Below are 21,373 nucleotides of genomic sequence, written 5' to 3' on the forward strand. Positions count from 1 at the left end.
CTTTTATAAAAATAGATCCAGAATCTTTTAATGAGAGCACTGCCTAATAGAAACATGCTCACAAAATTGAAAACGTAAGAAAAAAGCAACTGTACATTGGTGTGGAGCCTGAATAATGGAATGGCTAATTTTATGCAGATACTGAATCCCTGTGTATTTTTCTTTCACATCGTCAGATTAATAGCTGTGTAAGAAACTGTGTGCATGTTAGTTATATCTCTGCAATTTTTGATGCCTTTTTCTTGAATTTGTGAAAACAAGCTTTGTGGCTTAAAACATCTTCAAAGTAGAGAACTCTAGATCACATTCACATGGAGTAGAAAAGTGAACCCCAGATATGAGCAGCCTTTTCCTTACACCTTGGTTTCTGTGACTGCCTGCTGGCTTCTCTTTGGGATGGAGTTGGTGGGCTGCTGCTCTTGTCATCACTTTGACTCTCATCGCTCCCCTACCTACCGTGGATCTCCAGTAAGGGAGTAGAGATTCATGTTATACAAGTTTATAAAGGTAACCTACAGTTTTTCTCTGAGTTTGTATACTTTTAAAAACATGTATTAAAAGTGATTACTAGGCTGTTTCTAATTTTTTTTCATTTGTCTTCCTGTGAAGATAAACCTGGTAGAAATTACAATCTCCTGCCTGCTTACAAGATTCTACCTTGCATCTAAAACCCAGGAGGAGGAGTTACAGTCATTGCCCCCATAATAACCTCAGGATCCTCAACTTCCCTAGCTTTCACATGCAGGGCCTTGTGTCTAAACTGCTTCCTGCAGTATGCTTGCTGTAGTGAGGGAGGGAGGGAGTTTCGGTACATAGACCTTAGCATTGGAAAGAAATCTTCCTAGTGGTTAGTTGGGACAAAGACGCAATGCTTCAGTAAGGCACAAGAAGTCTGATAAATTTGAATTCCGTAGATTTCTGTGGGGTGATCTGGTGGCCTAGTTACCCTTTATAAAGTGGTTTCCATGGGAAAGCGTGATTTGAGTTCAGGGAAGCTGATTGTGGATGAGCTTTTAGAACTCAGCCCTTCTGTAATTTGGGAATGCTGTGATACATAACAGTGTTCATGTAATCCATTTGAGTGAGTTGAAGCATTTTGAAAGCATTTAAGGGCTGGCACTGTGGTGTAGCTGGTGAAGCCGCCGCCTTCAGTGCCGGCATCCCATGTGGGCACCGGTTTGAGATCTGGCTACTCCACTTCCGATCCAACTCTCTGCTGTGGCCTGGGAAAGCAGACAAGGATGGCCCAAGTCCTTGAGTCCCTGCACCCACACGGGAGACCTTGAGGAAGCTCCTGGCTCCTGGCTTCCGATCGGCACAGCTCCAGCCACTGCAGCCAACTGGGGAGTGAACCAGCCAATGGAAGACCTCTCTCTCTCTCTCTCTGCCTCTTCTCTCTCTGTGTAACTCCGACTTTCAAATGAAGTAGGTAAATAAAAAAAAAAAAAAAGCCTTTAAAAGATAAATGTGGGCTGGCGCTGCGGCTCACTAGGCTAATCCTCCACCTAGCGGCGCCGGCACACCAGGTTCTAGTCCCGGTCAGGGCGCCGGATTCTGTCCCGGTTGCCCCTCTTCCAGGCCAGCTCTCTGCTGTGGCCCGGGAGTGCAGTGGAGGATGGCCCAAGTGGTTGGGCCCTGCACCCCATGGGAGACCAGGAGAAGCACCTGGCTCCTGCCATCGGATCAGCGCGGTGCGCCGGCTGCAGCCGCCATTGGAAGGTGAACCAACGGCAAAGGAAGACCTTTCTCTGTGTCTCTCTCTCTCACTGTCCACTCTGCCTGTCAAAAAAATTTTAAAAAAAAGATAAATGTGAATTCATTGATATGCTCTAATATGGCCAATTCTGTTCTTCAGCCAAGTGGAAATATTCCTTCTAAAGCTAAACTCCACTAAATTCTAACCATAATGTGCCTCTTCTAAGTTATGTATATTAGGAAAACTAAGGAGGGTCGTATATTTTGGGCAGTTTTTTCCTGTATGAAGCAACCATCAACATTATATAGTTGCTAGGTTGTTAATTGTCTCCACAGTGGTAAAGATTCCTGACTTTGGGGTGGGTTGGGGTTACTGAGGATTAATGCAACAGATACCCAGAATTCACATGAACTCATGGTTTTTCTTATATCAGAAACAACTCATTTACTGTGTTTTCAGGAGTTAGATTTGATTTCTCTTCTATTTGAGAATCTTAAATTTATTACATTGTACTACAAAACATGAAAATTTTCCTACCAGAATTAGAACTCCAGATATTAGTGTGCAGGTTGTATATTATAATTATGCCAACAGTTGTTTTTGTTTTTTTGTTTTTTTGTTTTGGTGGGAAATTTACTGGCAAGGCCGGCATTGAGGCACAGTAAGTTAAGGTGCTGCTTGCGACCCCAACTTCCGATGTTGTAGTGCCAGTTTGAGTCCCGACTGCTCTAGTTTCAATCCAGCTCCCTGATAACGTGCCAGGGAAAGCAGCAGAAGATGGCCCAAGTGCTTTAGTGACTGTCACCCACGTAGGAGATCCAGATGAAGTTTCTGGCCATTTGGGGAGTGAATCAGTAGATGGAAGATCTCTCTCTCTTTCTGTCTCTCTCTCTGCCTTTCAGATAAATAAATACATTTCTTTAAAAATACAAATTCTTGTCACTTTCATAAAAATATAAATACTGATTTTTAAATTTTTAGTGTACTATATTTTATTTTACTGTTAAAAATTTTTTCTTTATTTGAAAAGCAGAGCTATATAGCATGAAGTGGAGAGACGGAGATCATCTTCCATGCCAAATGGTTACAACAGCTGGGGCTGGGCCAGGCCAAAGCCAGGAGCTTCGTCTGAGGTCTCCCATATGGGTAGCAGGGGTTCAAGCACTTCCCACGTTCATAACCATGCTTCTGAATCTGGTATTTGCTTGAGTTTCTTGGATTTATAAATAGCATTTAAAATATCTTTAATTATGAAAAGTTAGAAACATATACACAAATGGAACAGTACTCACCTGTTTGAATAGTTGTCAACTTGTGGATAACCTCGTTTCATCTGAAACCCTTTATATTTCCCCTTCCTCTTTTTTTAATCTGTAGACTTTTTAATGAAATCTGATATACATATAGAAAAACACACAAATCGTTAAGTCACAACCTGATGAATTTTTACAAACTTTTGTTATTTTGAAGCAGTTATTTTATCTGTATGTTTCATTCTTACTTTTTTTTTTTTTTTTTTTTTTGACAGGCAGAGTGGACAGTGAGAGAGAGAGACAGAGAAAGGTCTTCCTTTTTGCCATTGGTTCACCTTCCAATGGCCGCCGTGGCCGGCGCACCATGCTGATCTGAAGGCAGGAGCCAGGTGCTTCTCCTGGTCTCCCATGGAGGTTCAGGGCCCAAGGACTTGGGCCATCCTCCACTGCACTCCCGGGCCACAGCAGAGAGCTGGCCTGGAAGAGGGGCAACCGGGACAGAATCCGGCACCCCAACCGGGACTAGAACCCGGTGTGCCGGCGCCACAAGGTGGAGGATTAGCCTATTGAGCCACAGCGCCGGCCTCATTCTTACATTTTTAAACAAATATAATTACAAAGACAAATCTCATAATGAAAGCATGAATATTTCAATTTTTTGGTTTGTTGATAACTCATTGTGACAAACTTTCTAAAATAAATGATCCAGAATAATCCTGAGAAACAGTTGTTCTTCATAGTGAAAATATCTGATTGTTATTTGTATCTTAGGTAGACAAGAGATGAGGGGCAAGGAGTCCTGACAGGAAGTCCTGTGTAGCTCTTTTTCTGCAAGAAACAAAATATTTATTTTTAAACTTGTTTATCTTTGTGCTCTTTATGTATGAAAAATATCCAGAAAATATACCCAGACTCCTAAATTACTGACAAGTCAGGTCATGTAGCGTATGAGAAGATCTGAGAGAAGGAAGGCAGGCAGCAGCAGTGAGAGTTAGTATCACTGTTGTGATCCTGTCGCCGTCGTGGGCCTGTGACTGACTTAGCTAGGTAAGAAAGGAAAGAAGGACAGATGGGAAGGAAGAAACAGAGCAGTAGAAGAGTTGATACACGGTATGGTTTCAGCTAAGGTTTCAACATTCCGTGCTTTTGCATGGGTTTCAACATTTGTCATACCAAAATAAATGTATTTTTCCATTCTATTTCCCACAAACTTTTCAAAATACCCTCATAGGTGCATTGGAAGGGAGAGAGGAAAAGAGCTGAGGGAGAGAAACGTAACGTGAGCAAAGAACCCGGAGTACGTGAGTTTGCTCTTCACCCCGTCCCCCTTTCCGGCCATCCCTTCTCCCTCCCTCCATTCTTGTTTGAGAGGCAAAGAGATGAGGGAGAGAGAGAAGGGAGAGAGACAAGAAGAGAACGCGCGCTCACATCCACGGTTCACTCTCAAGTGCGTGCAAGGGCCAGGACAGTTTCCTGTGCGGATGGCAGGGACGCAGCGGTTTGCACCATCACTGCTGCCTACCCGGTTCTGCATTAGCAGGAAGCTAGGGTGAGGAGCTGGAGCCTGGGATTGCATCCAGGCACTGGCATTGCAGATGTGGGCACCTTAACCACCAGGCCAGATGCCCACCGCTCTGGGTGGTTTTTGGTCCACGGGGTGACTGTGCTTCAGAACCTAGAGTACTTACTCCTCATCTTTGAAGGCTCACTGGATATTCTAGACATAGAATCTACTTCATTGCTTTCTCTTGCAGCTTAGAAATGAGTCTTCCAGTATTCACTATTATAAGTCAAATTAAATTGTACAGATATGAAAGAATTAAAGTTTTCTATGGAAATGTTTTCAGTGAATTCATGCTTAATTTTAATATTATAAATAGGATGGACATTTGTCACTTAGGACACCCACATCCCATGTCAGAGTGTCTGGGGTTAAGTTCCAGCTCTGTTCCTGCTATTGCACACCTAGGGAGGCAGTAGGCGATGGTTCAAGTTGTTGGGTCCCTGCCCACTCCCCACCCCCGCACGGAAGGCCCAGATTAAAATCTGGGCTTCTGGCTTCAGTCTGAACCAGCCCTGGTTGTTGTATGCAGATGGGGAGTGAACCAGTGCATGCAAGATCTCTGCCTTTCAAATAAATAAATAATTATTTTAAAACCAACATCTCTAGGGAGAGTAGAAGCCTGAGAAGCCAGATGGGGAGGGCAGAGTCCAAGCAGGGGAGGGCTTGCTGATGTGTCAGAGCCTGACCCAGTGATCCACACGCTTCCCTCTCTCCACGCAGAGAGCAGACAGCTGGTGACAACCGAGGGCGACCAACCAGCTTACGTCTCCATGTGCCGAAGCGTGGTCACCTTGACAGTGGTCGGCCTTTGTTCGCTCCTGAGTGATGGTTTTCTTAGCTGAAAAATCTGTGTGCTGCTCTTTTTGCTTTACATTTTAAATGTTTATTTTCACTTATTTGAAAGGCAGGTGGAGAAGACAGGTTGATCAGCTGATTGATCTATTGAACTATTGGTTCACTTCTCAAATGTCTACACAGCCTGAGCTTAGCCCCACCAAAGCCGGGAGCTGAAAACTCCATTCGGGTCTCCCACGTGGGTGACAGGGGCCCAAGCAATTACCCATCCTTTGCCACCTCCCAGGGTGCAAAAAATATGAGTATAGAGGAGATAAAAATTGAACTCATCATCAGTTCAGATTCTTTTGGAGATTAGGTTTTAATTATAACTCGAAATACGAATTTTGTTTAACATTCCTCGCTGGTAACCAAGAGTTGCTGATGGTTGAGTTTCAAGAATTTCAAACCAATTTAAGGGAAAAAAATAGTTTCAGATTCTTAATCATTCCAATGCCTCACTTTTTTCCATAATGGAAATTTGAGAAACTACTGAATTCTAGTTCTAGCTAACCTTTGGGGAAGCTTGCAGCATAATTTTCTTTTATTTATTTATTTTTTTTTTAAAGATTTACTTATTTATTTGAAGGGCAAGTTAGAGAGCGGGAGATTGTCCATTCTCTGGTTCACTTCCCACATGGCCCCAGCGGCCAGAGCTGGGCCAATCTGAAGCCAGTCCGGTGGGCACAGGGGCCCAAGCACTTGGGCCATCCTCTGCTGCTTTCCCAGGCCATTAGCAGGGAGCTGGACTGCAGATGGAGCAACAAGCTGTGGCTTTCTCTCTTGCAGCCTCTTCTTTTGGTCTCATCTGTGCTTCTGTCTTTGACATTTAGATTATCTTTTCCATCTATACTTTGTTTCTCCTGCCATCAGCAATTTCAAAATCGGTTTTCTTGGCTCCCTAGAGGCTCCCTCTTGATAGATTTGTAGTTGTCATCTTTCTTCCATAAGCACACTTGGCACCTTCGATCACAATTCCAGGACATGTTTTGGTATTTGGAACTCCAGTGTTTTCAACCTTTGTGCTTGCCATATTCGGCCCCCTCGTTCTCTTGTATTTCTTTATAAATCTGTGCTCTCTGACCCCAGTTCTCCCAGCCACCTTTAGCTGTTCAACAAATGGTTGTTCGGTCCAAAGCCACCCTCTTTGTGTGTGGCATTGTCCAAAGTGCTGTGGGTGATACATGTGAGGCTCAGTAGGAGTTAACTCCTGCTTACTGGGGTGGGGGGGGGTCCTTCTCCAGTAATAGTGAACTTAACACTCAAACTAGGTATGTTTCCATTATGCTTTATTCTTTATTAAACAAATTCTGAAAACATCTTCGGGAAAACAAAAATGTCATCCCGTCCCCTCGCCCCCATAATTTGGCTAGGAGTCGCTGCTTATGGTAGACAGACACCTGTCAGAATAAGCCCACAAAACGCCGGCCTGTTGAAAGCAACTCGTACTGAGTGAGTGGTTATAATAATGGTATTACCAACCTCATCTATGCAGTATGCATACTTCAAAAATAGATTCTGATTGCTGGAGGGTCTATTGAAATGTTAATTTCCTGATACAGAGGATTCTTCTTTGGAAAATGTGAAGGTACAGCACTTCTTCACTGAATTCATGCCAACTTAAATGGTACTTCTTAAAAGAATTAATCATTTTTATGGTCTGTACTCATTGTGGTCCCGATTTATGTTTTAATAAACGACATGTAGTCTCTGCCCTGCTTTGTTGATAGTTTTTCTAGCTGAGATGGGTTTCACCAAAACTGTCTGTGTTACTAGAACTGCTAGTGAGCTGTGAATTTTCTCCCAGAGAGATTAATAGTATTTTGAATAAAAAAATCAGTGTTAAGTCGTGTAGGGAACATTAACAGTTATGTCTGCAATGTATTCATTTTACTAATGAGGAAAGGGAAGAACACAGGTTGCTATTTTTAAATTTTATTTTATTTTAAAGATTTTTATTTATTTGAAAGTCAGAGTTACACAGAGAGAGAGAGACGTCTTTCATCCGATGGTTCACTTCCCAATTGGCGCAACGGCTGGCCGATCCGGAGCCAGGAGCCAGGAGCTTCTTCTGGGTCTCCCACATGGAGACCTGCTTTCCCAGGCCATGTTAGAGAGCTGGATGGGAAGAGAGCAGCCGGGACTAGAACGGTGTCCATATGGAATGCTGGTGCTTCAGCCAGGGTGTTAACTCGCCGTGCCACAATGCCGGCCCCATTTTTTTTAATTTTTTTTATTTTAAAGAAATACTTTTTCTATCAGAAATGAGCTGCTGGTGAACCCAAAATACTATTGTCAGGGACCGATGCTGTGTTGTAGTGGGTAAAGCCACTGCCTTTGACACATATGAGCACCGGTCTGTGTCCTGGCTATTGTGCTTCCATCCAGCTCTCTGCTGTGGCCTGGGAAAGCAGCGGAAGATGGCCCAAGTGTTTGAGGCCCTGCCACCCACGTAGGAGACCTAGAAGAAGCTCCTGGCTTCAGCCTGGCCCAATGCCTGCCATTGTAGCCATCTGGAGAGTAAACCAGCAGGTGGAAGATCACTGTCTCTCTCTGTAACTCTTTCAAAATAAGCAAATATGCTTTTTTTTTTTTGGACAGGCAGAGTGGACAGTGAGAGAGAGACAGAGAGAAAGGTCTTCCTTTTGCCATTGGTTCACCCCCCGATGGCCGCCGCGGCCGGCGCACCGCACTGATCCGATGGCAGGAGTCAGGTGCTTCTCCTGGTCTCCCATGGGGTGCAGGGCCCAAACACTTGGGCCATCCTCCACTGCACTCCCTGGCCACAGCAGAGAGCTGGCCTGGAAGTGGGGCAACCAGGACAGAATACGGCGCCCCAACCGGGACTAGAACCCGGCGTGCCGGCGCCGCAAAGCGGAGGATTAGCCTATTGAGCTGCGGCGCCGGCCGCAAATATGCTTTAAAACAAAATAAGATACTATTGTCATCTGTGTTCTGGGCCTTGCTTCTCAGACAGGACTCTGCGTTAGGTGGAATATAGAGAAATTAGAGAGACCCCTCATGGCGTCTCGTTTTGATGAAAAGGTGCTTGGTATTTAGAAATCCAATCAGTGGAGTACTTTGTGCATTACTGCAGGGCACAAAATAGAATAAGTAAGATTTTGGACTTATATTGTTGATTTCATTAGACTTAATTTGAGATGAAAGCCCTGACCTGAAGAATCCTGTTCACTCTGGGGCTGGTGCCATGGCGCACTTGGTTAATCCTCCGCCTGCGGCGCTGGCATCCCGTATGGGCGCCGGGTTCTAGTCCCGGTTGCTCTTCTTCCAGTCCAGCTCTCTGCTGTGGCCTGGGAGTGCAGTGGAGGATGGCCCAAGTGCTTGGGCCCTGCACCCCACGGGAGACCAGGAGAAGCACCTGGCTCCTGGCTTTGCATTGGCACAGTTCTGGCCGTGGCAGCCATTTGGGGGGTGAGCCAACGAAAGGAAGACCTTTTTCTTTGTCTCTCTCTCTCACTGTCTGTAACTCCACATGTCAAATAAAAAACCTGTCAAATAAGTAAGTAAATAAATAAATAAAAGAAAAAAGAATCCTGTTCACTCGATGTAGCAAATACTAGGGATTATCCTTTTATTTTCTTCCTTTTTTTTTAAGGTCTATTTTATTTATTTGAAAGGCAGAGTTACACAAAGAGAGGGAGAGACAGATTTTCCATTCACTGGTTCACTCCCCAAGTGGCTGCCACAGCCAGGGCTAGTTCTGTATCCCTGATGTGGGTGGCAGGGACCCAAGGACTGGGCCATCTGCTGCTGCTTTCCCAGGCAGATTAACAGGAAGGTGGTTTTGAAATGGAGCATCTGGGGCTTAAACTAGTGCTCCAGCGTAGGTCAGCGGTATTGCAAGTGGTGACTTCACTCACTGTGCCACATGCTGGCCCCTTTTTCATTTTTTGATATGCTGTTGTGTTTGCTGGAGGGAAGCCAGCAGGAAAATTCAGCTACTATGGATAGTGAGGGAGACTCCTTGGACATGCCTACACAAGTGTATGCATGAGAGTACTTCAAAAAGTTCATGGAAAATGCTCAATCAGACTTGCTCCAAACAGTAGAGTTAGAAACGTGCCAGGGATTCCAGTTCAATCCCATCAAGGTGGCATGTACCAATGCCATCTCACTAGTCCAAGTGATCAATTTCAGTTCACGATTGACCATAATGATAGGTCTAAGAGTCAAAGAGATCACATAAACAATACTAGTGTCTGCAAATACTAACTGATAACTGATAGAATTAAGAAGGAGAGAACAATCCAACATGGGAAGCGGGATACACAGCAGACTCATAGAATGGCAGATGTCCTAAACAGCACTCTAGCCTCACAATCAGCCCTTAAGGCATTCAGATCTGGCTAAAAAGCCCATGAGAGTATTTTAGGCATGGAAAGCCAAGACACTCTGGAAAAAAAAAAAAAAAATCTCTGCGAGTGAGATCCCAAGTGGAAAGAACGGGCCATCAAAGAAGGAGGTACCTTTCTCTGAAGGGAGGAGAGAACTTCCACTTTGACTATGACCTTGTCTAAGTAAGATCGAAGTCAGCGAACTCAAAAGGCCTCCATAGCCTTGGCAACTCATGACTAGAGCCTAGGGTGATTACTGACGCCATAAACAAGAGTGTCACTTTGTTAAGTCAGCAATAGCAGTCACTGTGCACTTACTCCTCATGTAGGATCTCTGTCCTTAATGTGTTGTCCAATGTGAAGTAATGCTATAACTAGTACTCAAACAGTATTTTACACTTTGTGTTTCTGTGTGAGTGCAAACTGTTGAAATCTTTACTTAGTATATACTAAATTGATCTTCTGTATATAAAGATAATTGAAAATGAATCTTGATATGAATGGAATGGGAGAGGGAGTGGAAGATGGGAGGGTTGCGGGTGGGAGGGAAGTTATTGGGTGGGGAAGCCATTGTAATCCATAAACTGTACTTTGGAAATTTATATTTATTAAATAAAAGTTTTAAAATGGCCACTAAAAAAAAGAAAAGAAAATGTAATTCAAAGATAGGTTTCTTTTGGTACAGGAAACTTTTGATATTCATGGTATGAAGGTGCCTCTTTAAAAAGTTTATGACGTGGGCCATCGCTGTGGCGCAGTGGATTAAAGCCCTGGCCTGCAGTGCCAGCATCCCATATGGGTGCTGGCTCGAGTCCCGGCTGCTCTACTTCTGATCCAGCTCCCTGCTAATGCACCTAGGAAAGTAGCAGAGGATGGACCAAGTCCTTGGGCCCCTGCATCCATGTGAGAGACCTGGAAAAAACTCCTGGCTCCTGGCTTTGGATCCGCTCAGCTCCAGCCATTGAGGCCATTTGGGGAGTGAACCAGTGGATGGAAGACCTCTCTGTCTCTCTGTCTCTACCTCTCTCAGCTTGTAACTCTGCCTGTTAAATAAATAAATCTTACAGAAGTTCCCGAGGGACTGGAATTGTGGCATATCAGATGAAGTCTCTGCTTGCAATGCAACATCCCATATGGGTGCTGGTTCAGGTCCTGTTTGCTCCGCTTCCAGTCCAGCTCCCTGCTGTTGGCCAGGAAAAGCAGCCCAAGTGGTTGGGCCCCTGCCACCTATGTGAGAGAGCTGGAGGAAACTCATGGTTCTTGGCTAAGCCCTGGCTGTTGTGGCCACTTGGGGAGCGAACCAGCAGGTAGATCTCCCTCTCTCTCTCTAATTCTGACTTTCAAATGAATAAATCTTTAAAAAACAAAAGATGTTCATGAAAAAACTACATAGATTCAAGATTTTTATACTAAAATAGCATATCTTTTATTCCATTTCCCTGAGCTTTTTGAAATGTCTTTTATGGGTGGAAGAATGCATATGTGTATTAGATAGTATATATGTGCAGAATGCTCTGTCACTATGTGAATGTAAGAATTGGAGGCAATAGTAGAGATTGTAACATTGTGAGAACTAGGCTAGTGAAAGTGGAGAGGAGTGCATGATGCAAGATTGTGGACTTGTGACCCAGCCCCTAGGTAAACTCCAGATGAGCTGTACTTGAGCATTACACTTGGTGTCAGTACTTTGTAAGTACATTTTAATGTGTGCGTATTTATTGTCAGTGTGCTGTTCACAGTAAGCTGAATAAGAATTCACTTGGTGTAGAAGAAGAGGATCTCACCTCAGTGTTGTGACTACTGTTGGGTTTGTATTAAGCAAAGTAATCCAGAGAAACTGAGATTCAGTTGATAGTGTATTCAGTAGGAGTCAGTGATGTAATCATGTCCAGAAAGCTGTGAAGTGATGATCTCCATTCTCTTTTGCCCAGGTCAGACCGTAACTATAAGAATGAATTCAGGGCCGGCGCTGCGGCTCACTAGGCTAATCCTCCACCTGTGGCGCCGGCACCCTGGGTACTTATAAAGTTTGGTTTACAGTTCTAGAGAGTCATAGTCCAAGACCAGGCAGCCCTGTTGGTTCAGCCTCTGGTGATGTTCTTTCTGGCAGAGTTCCGAGGTGGCACAGAGCATCACATAGCAGTAGAGAAGAGTGTGTGCTGTGTGTCTGTCTGGTCTGGACCAGTTTCCTTATAAATAAATAAATAAATAAATATAGATATATAATATGTATATATTCATTCATGGGGGCCCCACCCTAATGACTTAATCTAATCTAATCATTTCCCCCAGAAGCCCCACCTCTAGTTGCTATAATTGGATTAAGGTTCCACCTACTCAATACTGTTTGCATGAAACTTTGTAGTGTTAACTCTTGCATGAGTCGGGAGGCCAAGTGATATTCACACCATAGCAGGAGGTTGTACTGTGTGTAGTACTGAAGAAGTGGCTTACGGGAGGTGTCTCATGTAAGCTGACCGTAGTTTGTGGCCTCATCTCACACAAAGCTTTTCTTTTTGAGAAGGCCAACAGATTCCTTTTAGAGATGTGTTTTGTACTTTATATCTTTCCACAACAGCTTTTACAGTTCCCTTTTTCCTTAAAAGTTTGAAATCAACAATTTTTCTTCAACAAACATAAAGCTAAAAATTTCTCCTTGACAAGATTGCTTTAAAAAAATGTTATTTATTTGGAAGACAGATTTAGAGAGAGTGAAATCTGTCTTCCATCCACAGGTTCAATACTCAAATGACCACTGCAACCAGGACTTGGCCAAGCTGAAGCCAGGAGCCAGGAGCTTCTTCCAGGTCTCCCACGTGGGTGGCACTGCTTTTCCAGGCCATTAGCAAGGAGCTGGATTGGAAATGGAGCAGATAGGACTTGAACTGGTACCCATATGAGTTGCTGACATCACAGATTATGGCTTTATATTCAATGCTGCAACTCTGGCCACAGATTGCTTTATTTTAATTGAAAAGAATTAGTTATAAGTACTTTCATTGATTTTTTTAAAGATTTATTTATTTATTTGAAAGGCAGAGTTACGGAGAGGCAGAGGTAGAGAAAGAGAGAGAGAGAGGTCTTGGTTCCAAGCTGGGCCAGTCTGAAGCCAGGAGCCAGGAGCTTCTTCCAGGCCTCCCACATGAGTGCAGTGGCCCAAGCACCTGAACCATCATCCAGCGCTTTCTCAGGCCATAGCAGAGAGCTGGATTGGAAGTGGAGCAGCCAGGACTCGAACCGGCGCCCAGATGGGATGTCAGCACTGCAGGCAGCAGCTTTACCTGCTACACCACAGCGCTGGCCCCAATCATTGATTTTTTTAAAAAAATATTTGTTTGAAAAGCAGAGTTATAGAGAGAAATAGAAACAGAGAGACAGACAGACAGACAGGCACAGAGAGAGGTCGGTCTTCCATCTGCTGGTTCACTCCCCAAATGGCCACAATGGCTGGAGCTGAGCCAGTTCAGAGCCAGGAGCCAGGAACTTCTTCCAGGTCTCCCACATGGGTACAGGGACCCAAGCACTTGGGCCATCCTCTGCTGCTTTCCCAGGTGCATTAGCAGGGAGCTGGATCAGAAGTGAAACAGCCAGGACTTCGAACAGTGCTTGAACAGTGGGATGCCAGCACTGCAGGCCAGTACTTTAACCCGCTACGCCACAATGCTGCCCCCAACTTTGATTTTTAAAGTTCTTTATTTGAAAAGCAGAATGACACAGAGAGGGACATAGACACACACACAGACCAAAAGAGGTGGGTCACTCCCCTAAATGCATTTAATAGCCGAGACTGAGCCAAGATGAAGCTAGGAGCCAGGAATTCTTGCGTCTCCCAGCTGGTTGGCAGGAGCCCAAGCACTTGGACCATCATCCACTGTCTTCCCAGGCACAGTAGCAGGAAGCTGGATGAGAAGCATCGGAGCCAGGAACCAGTACTCTGATAGGGGATGCAGGTTCCCAAGCTGTGGTTCAACTCCCTGCACCAGAACAGTGAAGTACTGGCCCAGTGTGAGATTCCTTAAACACATACCTACTCTCCTCTCATTCTGAGCGATAAATTGGGTCAAACATAGCTGACAGCTTTAGATACATGTCCATGAATGTGGGTGTGTAAATGTACACAAATATGTAACGATTGTTCATGGTTCTGAATGTTGTTATCATTGTGGAACACTGGTCTGTTTTTATTTTTAGCAGTAGCGCTACTTGAGCCCCAGAATCAGAAAGCCAGGATGGTAGGAAGGCAACAAGGGAACTGTCACACTCAGCATAAAGTTTGAGAATCACCATTAGATTACATATGCATGTCACTCGTGTGTTTGTGTGTGTGTAGTCTCTTGGCCATTCATTAGAATATTTCATTAACTGAGTTGTGGTGAATTTACTTCTCTGTTACCAGTTTTCGGTAGCAGTTGTCAGAAGCTGAAGTCAGCAAACTGTTTTTCACTAAATCTCTTTCTCCTGGGTAGTACAAGAGTTACAAAGAAGTGATAGAAGCTTTTGAAAACACTATAGTAAATTTGGCTGCTCTTTTTAATGTTTTTAGTTTGATATCAAGTAAATTGGGCAAAGTATTTAGATGGGCTGGATCTTGCACACATGGATTAATAAGCAACAATGAAAACTGAAAACTTGTGCCTTCGAGATGTGGTTGACAGCATCAGAGAGCCCAAGAGTCCCCAAGCTTTTTGAAATACCCTTGTGTAAGATAGGAAAAGCAGGGCCTAAAGTAAACCAGTTTATGCCAGATTTTGCCAAACAGTGCCATCCAAATTTAGTGATGCTCTACATATTTACCATACCTTTTCCAAAATAAGCATAATATAAGAGTACAAAAATGATAATACCAACACCAAGAGTTTTTTTTTTTTTTTTAAGAAGCAGGACATGTTTTAGTAGAAAGAATGTGAGAATTGGAAATAATTTAGAAATATGTGTATTTTGAGTTTGAGCATTATTTTTCCTTTTGATTTCATTTTGGTAATTGGCAACAGGTGATGTTCATTTGTTGAATCAGCTATATTATGGTTTTGTCGATAATTTTGTAATGCTTATTATAACTAGCAATGTGTACTTAAAGTTCTTTTGTGCTTTTCTGTGGCTTAATAACCCATTTCTCTCTATTGCTGAATGATATCCAGTTATTTATCCATTCACCTGTTGAAGCACATCTTGGTTTAATTTCGGTGATTATCTAGACAGCTGTGCAAACATGCGTGCAGCACACACACACACACACACACAGAAGCGAGAAGGGAGGGCGAGGGAGGAGGGTGAGTTTCCAGAAGCAGTTGTATTTGGTAATATACAGAGAATAGAATTGCATAGAATATATAGAGTATATATGATATAGATATATAGATATCAGAAGGCCTCTGGTTTGTCTGGAGAATAAAGGAAAAGTTTAGATTTTATTGAGAGGGAGAGGAGTTATGTAAGTTGTTTTGAAAGAGTTAGTTGGTGTTGGCAGCATCTCACAAGAGAGCTGGCAAGTTATGACTGGCAGATGTCTGTGGTTCTAGGTAAAGCTTGCAGTTAGAACTGAGCTTGCAAGACGGTTTTGAGATGGGCATATGTGACTTGTGTATTTCTCCCTGTGGCTTTTTGATTCCATTTTAGTTGGGTGTGACGTAACTGACTCAGTGTTGTGTAATCAGCTTTCACAGGTGCTCTAAGTGTGTGGACATAGATTTCTAACTCATTTGGGTAAATACACCAAGGAATGCAATTGTCGGCTTGTATAGTAAGATTATGTTTGATTTTAGAAGGTATTGCCAGACTGTCTTCCTACCAGCACTGAAAGAGAGTTGTTATTGCTCCATTGACCTGGCCCTGCCTTGCTGTCAGGTTCCAGCTCCTTACCAGTGGTAGATATTGTCAGCGTTTGGGGATTTAGCCATTCTCATGGTTGTTTTGTGTGTGTGCAGTTCCATAATGCCATACAACGTTGTATGTTGTATGTCGTCTTTGCATATGAGTCTTTGCCTTATATGTATATATCTTCTTTGATGAGGTGTCTGTTGCCCATTTTTAAATTGGAATTTAAATTATTTTTGAATTTTAAGGGTTCTCTGTACCAGTCCTTTACCAGATAGGTGTTTTACAAAGATTTTACCCCAAGCTGTGCCTGATCTTTTCATTTCTCGAGAGTGTCCTTGGTAGAGCAGAACGATTCCAGCTCATCAGTTATTTCTTTCATAGTTACTGCCTTTGATTTTCTGCCTGAAAAGCCATCAGTGTACCAGAGGTCATCTAGAGTTTCTCTTACGCTGTAAGGAATTTCATAATTTTGCATTTTACATTTAGATCTTTGATCCATTTTGAGTTAATTTTTGTGAAAGGAACAAGGGCTCTGTCAAAGTGCGAGTCCTGCGTATCGATGCTCACTTGTTGTTCCAGCATCATGTGTTGAAGAGACCCTCCTGTCACTATCGAATTGCCTGTTTCTTTGTCAAAGATCAGTTGATGGTATTTGTCTGTGGCTACTTCTGGGCTTCCTCTTCTGTCCCATTGATCTACCTTCATTTTTATTTTCATTTTAATTTTTATTTTCCTATTTATTTCAATGTGATACTTTACTTGACTAAGACTTTGAGTTTCAAAATCTTGTGCACCAGCTGGATTTTTGTAGATCCAATCCTCTTAGAATTACCCTGGATCTTGTTTTTTTTTTTTTTTTTTTTTTTTTTTTTTTTTTTTTTTTTTTTTTTTTTTTTTGACAGGCAGAGTGGACAGTGAGAGAGAGAGAGACACAGAGAAAGGTCTTCCTTTTGCCGTTGGTTCACCCTCCAATGGCCGCCGCGGCCGGCGCACCGCACTGATCCGATGGCAGGAGCCAGGAGCCAGGTGCTTTTCCTGGTCTCCCATGGGGTGCAGGGCCCAAGCACCTGGGCCATCCTCCACTGCACTCCCTGGCCACAGCAGAGGGCTGGCCTGGAAGAGGGGCAACCGGGACAGAATCCGGCGCCCCGACCGGGACTAGAACCCGGTGTGCCGGCGCCGCTAGGCGGAGGATTAGCCTATTGAGCCGCGGCGCCGGCCTACCCTGGATCTTGTAATAAGCAAAAATGTATTACGAAGTTTATAGGAGCAAATGTTAGGGCACAGTGGGATTAAGCTACCTTTGGGGCACTTGCAACCCATATTGGTGTGCCTAGTTTGAGTCCACACTCCTTGCACTTCTGATCCAGCTTGTCACACGTGGGATGCAACAGATGATGGCCCACGTACTTGGGTTCCTGCCACCCATGTGGGAGACCCAGATGGAGTTCCTGGCTAATGACTTCAGCCTGGCTTAGCCCTGGCTGTTGGCAGCCATTGGGGGGTAAACCAGCAGATGGAAGATTTCTCTTTCTCTTCTGCTCTGTCATTCAAATAAATCTCAAACAAATGAGTCTCTGTGTAAAAATAAAATAAGAATTTATGAGGTTCATGAAAATGCAGATTTGATTTTTCAGATGTTTCTGAGGGTACATTTTTTTATGTGAAATACATATTGGCAATAAATCCTTTATTTCACCTTCGAAAATTCTTCTAAAAGCATTACTATTAGAATGTGGTTAATTGTAAAGACCTAGAAGATAACCTGTATTTTCTAGAACATTTTATCTTAGAACTTTGAAATCACAGAACTTTGTAATCACAATGCTAATAAGAGATAAATTATTATTTTTTGTACTGGCACTCAGTAGGATTTTTTTTTTTTTTTTTTTTGACAAGCAGATTTAGACAGTGAGAGAGAGAGAAAGGTCTTCCTTCCATTGGTTCACCCCCCAGATGGCCGCTATGGCCGGCGTGCTGCGCCGTTCAGGAGCCAGGTGCTTCCTCCTGGTCTCCCATGCTGGTGCAGGGCCCAAGCACTTGGGCCATCCTCCACTGCCTTCCCAGGCCACAGCAGAGAGCTGGACTGGAAGAGGAGCAAATGGGACAGAACCCAGCGCCCCAACCAGGACTAGAACCCGGGGTGCCAGCGCCACAGGCGGAGGATTAGCCAAGGGATCTGTGGTGCCAGCCAGGACTTTTTTTTTTTAAAGATTTATTTATTTGAGAGGTAGATTTACAAACAGAGAGGGAGAGACAGAGAGAAAGGTCTTCCATCCGCTGGTTCACTCCCCCAAGTGGTGGCAACAATTGGAGCAGTGCTGATCAGAAGCTAGCTTCTTCCGGGTCTCCCATGTGGTTGCAGGGGCCCAGGCACTTGGGCCACTATCTACTGTATCCCCAGACCATAGCAGAGAGCTGGAACGGACAGGAGTGGCCAGGACTAGAACCAGCGCCCATCTGGGATGCCGGCGCTGCAGGTGGAGGCTTAGCCCACTATGCCACGTTGCCAGCCTTTTGACATTTATTTTTAAATTGTCACTTAAGACATGCATATATGTGTATCCGTATGTCTGATTCTACAAACCAATACTCCTCCTTGCATTCTGATATCTCTAAGTTTGATCCATTCTCTTTCTTTTTCGTAATACCACCCACAATCCAGCAGTGGACTGTGATTCTTCGTTTGCAAAACACTGACCTGGGCCTGCCTCTGTCAGACTGCAGCTCCTAGCCTCATACCTTGCCCGACACATGACCTCCTGCTCCGGGAGGACCTCGCACGGAAATATTTTCCCAGAATTTCTCATCTCTCCTCGGTGTCTCCTCGCTGTTCCCTCTCCACAGGAGGCCTCCCCTGGCAATTCACATAGAATAAACTCCCCCACCCCAGCACCATGTCCTGTTCCGTATCTTGCTTTAGTTTTTTTCACAGCACTTAGGACTGCGTGGTGCCTTGCTTCTGTGTTTCTTCTGCTCCACTAGAATAAGAGCTCTGCTGAGAGTGTCTTGTTTACTGTTATAATCCCAGTGCTTACACCAGGCTCCCTAATGCACAAGAAGAACTTAGAAGTAGTTACGGAATGAATAAAATATGAGCTAGAGTGACTGAACAAATACGTTGGCAGAGCTAAGACTTTATAGGGCTTGGAAGAAGTTAGTACATTTTATTACACTGTGGCTTACACAGTTCACTGTAATCATGGATAGTTATCATCTGTTGATTATCTATAACGTGCCCGATGTTCCACAGAGCACCTTACGTGGATCGTTTCTAGTTGTTCCAGCACTCTGTGAAGGATTAGATTTGCAGTCAGGAGATTGAAGCTCAGAAAGTTTAGGTTTCTGGCCAAACGTTGATACCCAGTTTTTGTATTTGTTAGCATTTGTTGTTGGACCTAGTTCTAAGCATTTTACATGGGGACATTGTTGTTATAGCTAATGTATAGATTGGGAAATGAAGGCATGAGACTTGTTTCAGGTCACACAGTCAGTAAGCGGTGACCCCAGAAGTCCAGCTAGGGCAGACGGGGATGGATGGGCACGTAGCATACACACTGTCTTACTATGACCTAGATTTCTGTATTTTTACTGTCTTTTAGACACAGTCCTAGATGCAGAATAAAGCTCTAGCTTATTTAATCCTCACAGGTAGGGTGTTTCTGTTGACCTCACTTTACAGGTGGAGACACCCAGGCTTAGGGAGATTACCTAACTGCCCACGGTTGTGCGAACATGTGTGGAACACGACATAGCTAAGATTCCACCCTGCACTACCTGAGAGATGGATTTGCAGGAAAATTTGTAAAAAGGTCTTTGTCATTTTTAAAGTCATTAATAATATTTATAGAACTTTTTTTGTCTTTGGGAGGAGTGGCCATATTGTTAATAAAGGAGAGTTTTTTTTTTTTTTCCCCAGTAGTTTAAGAATTACTAATTTCACTAGTTTCTGGAGAGGAGTTTGGGATAGTCATATAATTTGATTACCAGATAAACTGCTTACATAGAATTCAGAGCTCTCTATGTCATAAACCAACTTTTTTAAAAAAGATTTATTCATATATTTGAAAGGCAGAGTTAGACGGAGAGACAGAGACAGAGATCTTATATCTGCTAGTTCACTCCCCAGGCCCAGGGCTGGGTTACTCCTGAGGCTTGGAGCCAAGGACTCCATCCGGGTCTCCCACATGAGTGGCAGGGACCCACGCACTTGGGTATCTTCCTCTGCTTTCCCAGGTGCGTTCACAGGGAGCTCAATCCAAAGTGGAGGAGCCAGGACTTGAACTGGCGCCCATATGAAATGCCAGTGTTGCAGGCAGTGGCTTAATCTGTTGTGCCATGATGCCAGCCCCAATTATGTTTCTTTTTTAGAAAACATGTTGGTCATATGGTCAGATTGACCAGCATTAAGATTTATTTTGTTTAGTTTTCATAAAGCAGGGTTTTCTGTCTTAATTGTAATGACTAGAGCCTTCTGCTGTTTACTGCAGTACATTCAGGTGCATGAATTATAATGCCATGGGGTTTATCTTATTTATATAATCGAAACTTGTGCTCGTAGTGTCAATACCATATAAAAATTGATATTTAACCCAAATGCTGCTATATAAAACAGATTCAGCTGTGTTGCATGAGTGTGCATTAAGATCACCTTCTAGGGCTGGCGTTGTAGCACAGTGGGTTAAGCCACTGCCTGTGACACTGGCATCCCGTGTGGGCTCTGGTTCCAGGCCTGGACACTCTGCCTCCAATTCAGCTCCCTGCTAATGCACCTAAAAACTCAGCAAAAGATGGTCTAACTCCCTGGGCCTCTGCACCCATGTGGGAGATCCAGATGTGGGTATTTTTTCTAGGCTCTGGGCTTTGGCCTGGCCCAGCCCCAGCTGTTGCAGCCATTTGAGGAATGAACCAGCAGATGGAAGATTTCTCTTGCTCTGTCTCACCCTCTATCTCTCTGTAACTCTGCCTTTTGAATGACTGACTGAATGAATATTTAAAAAAAAATCAACTTCCTTTTTTTTTTTTTTTCACTTCTGATGCTGCTTTGCTATCCTAGAAACAAATCTCCAAGGGTCTTTAAGTTTGTTGAAGTTTGTGTCGTTGATTCTTACTGGAATTGCAGTTAATTTTTTCATTCTTACATTGGATTAAATTAAGAAGTGGCTCTTACTTTTTAGACAGCTTGGAACAGTGATGATAGAATACTGGTATTAATGGATTTTCTTTCTAACCTCTAAACAGAGCAGCATTTTGCTGATGTCGTACTCAGCGAAGAATTTCTCAATCTTGGCATTGAACAAGTGTGCAGCTTAATCTCAAGTGACAAACTCACCATTTCTTCAGAAGAGAAGGTGAGTGGATGTGTCGATGCCCCGTGTGCAGTAATGCTTTTCTTCACTTTGTTGTGTAACTTAGTGATCCTGTTTGTGTAGGGGTGCCAGTTTGATCTGGAAGACAAGAGACCCAGCCAGTTGACTGCTTGGTTGTCAGCTTAGGTGACTATGTTTTCACTTCCCTAAATTGTTACGTTAGAGTTTTGTACTTCACCTCCATAGCATGAGCTTGCACTCATTCAACTATGGGAAACGAGTTCCTTTTGGGAAATATCTTGCTACCACTGGATGCCTACAGACAGCTTGGCCTCCAAACACAGAGTTCCTCAGTAAAGACCTTCACTGCCTTGCGAGTTGACGGAAGTTACCCGGAATGGCAACGTTTGACTAGTTCTGGACTGAGCGTCCTCCATGGAGACTTTGTGTTGTGCTGGTTCCCTGTGGCCTGAGCCTCACCCTCCTCAGAGCTCCGTGGCTGCCTCTTCTGGCTTTGCCTTTGCTCCCTCGACATCCTGCACTGC

The 21,373-nt window shown here is 43.8% G+C and overlaps 1 protein-coding gene across 2 annotated transcripts in view; it reads left to right on the forward strand.

Moving 5' to 3' along the window:
* The window catches only part of KLHL2 (kelch like family member 2), a 123,232-nt gene that overhangs the window by 70,264 nt on the left and 31,595 nt on the right, over window positions 1-21,373 (forward strand). For both annotated transcript variants that reach the window (XM_070047275.2, XM_008273508.5), the window contains one exon: window positions 20,761-20,870. In XM_070047275.2, the coding sequence (XP_069903376.2) occupies window positions 20,761-20,870 (110 nt within the window). The remainder of the gene's footprint in view (window positions 1-20,760; window positions 20,871-21,373) is intronic.

Source organism: Oryctolagus cuniculus, chromosome 8, assembly GCF_051225735.1.
Source record: "Oryctolagus cuniculus isolate XC-2025 breed Fujian yellow rabbit chromosome 8, ASM5122573v1, whole genome shotgun sequence".
NCBI lineage: Eukaryota > Metazoa > Chordata > Mammalia > Lagomorpha > Leporidae > Oryctolagus > Oryctolagus cuniculus.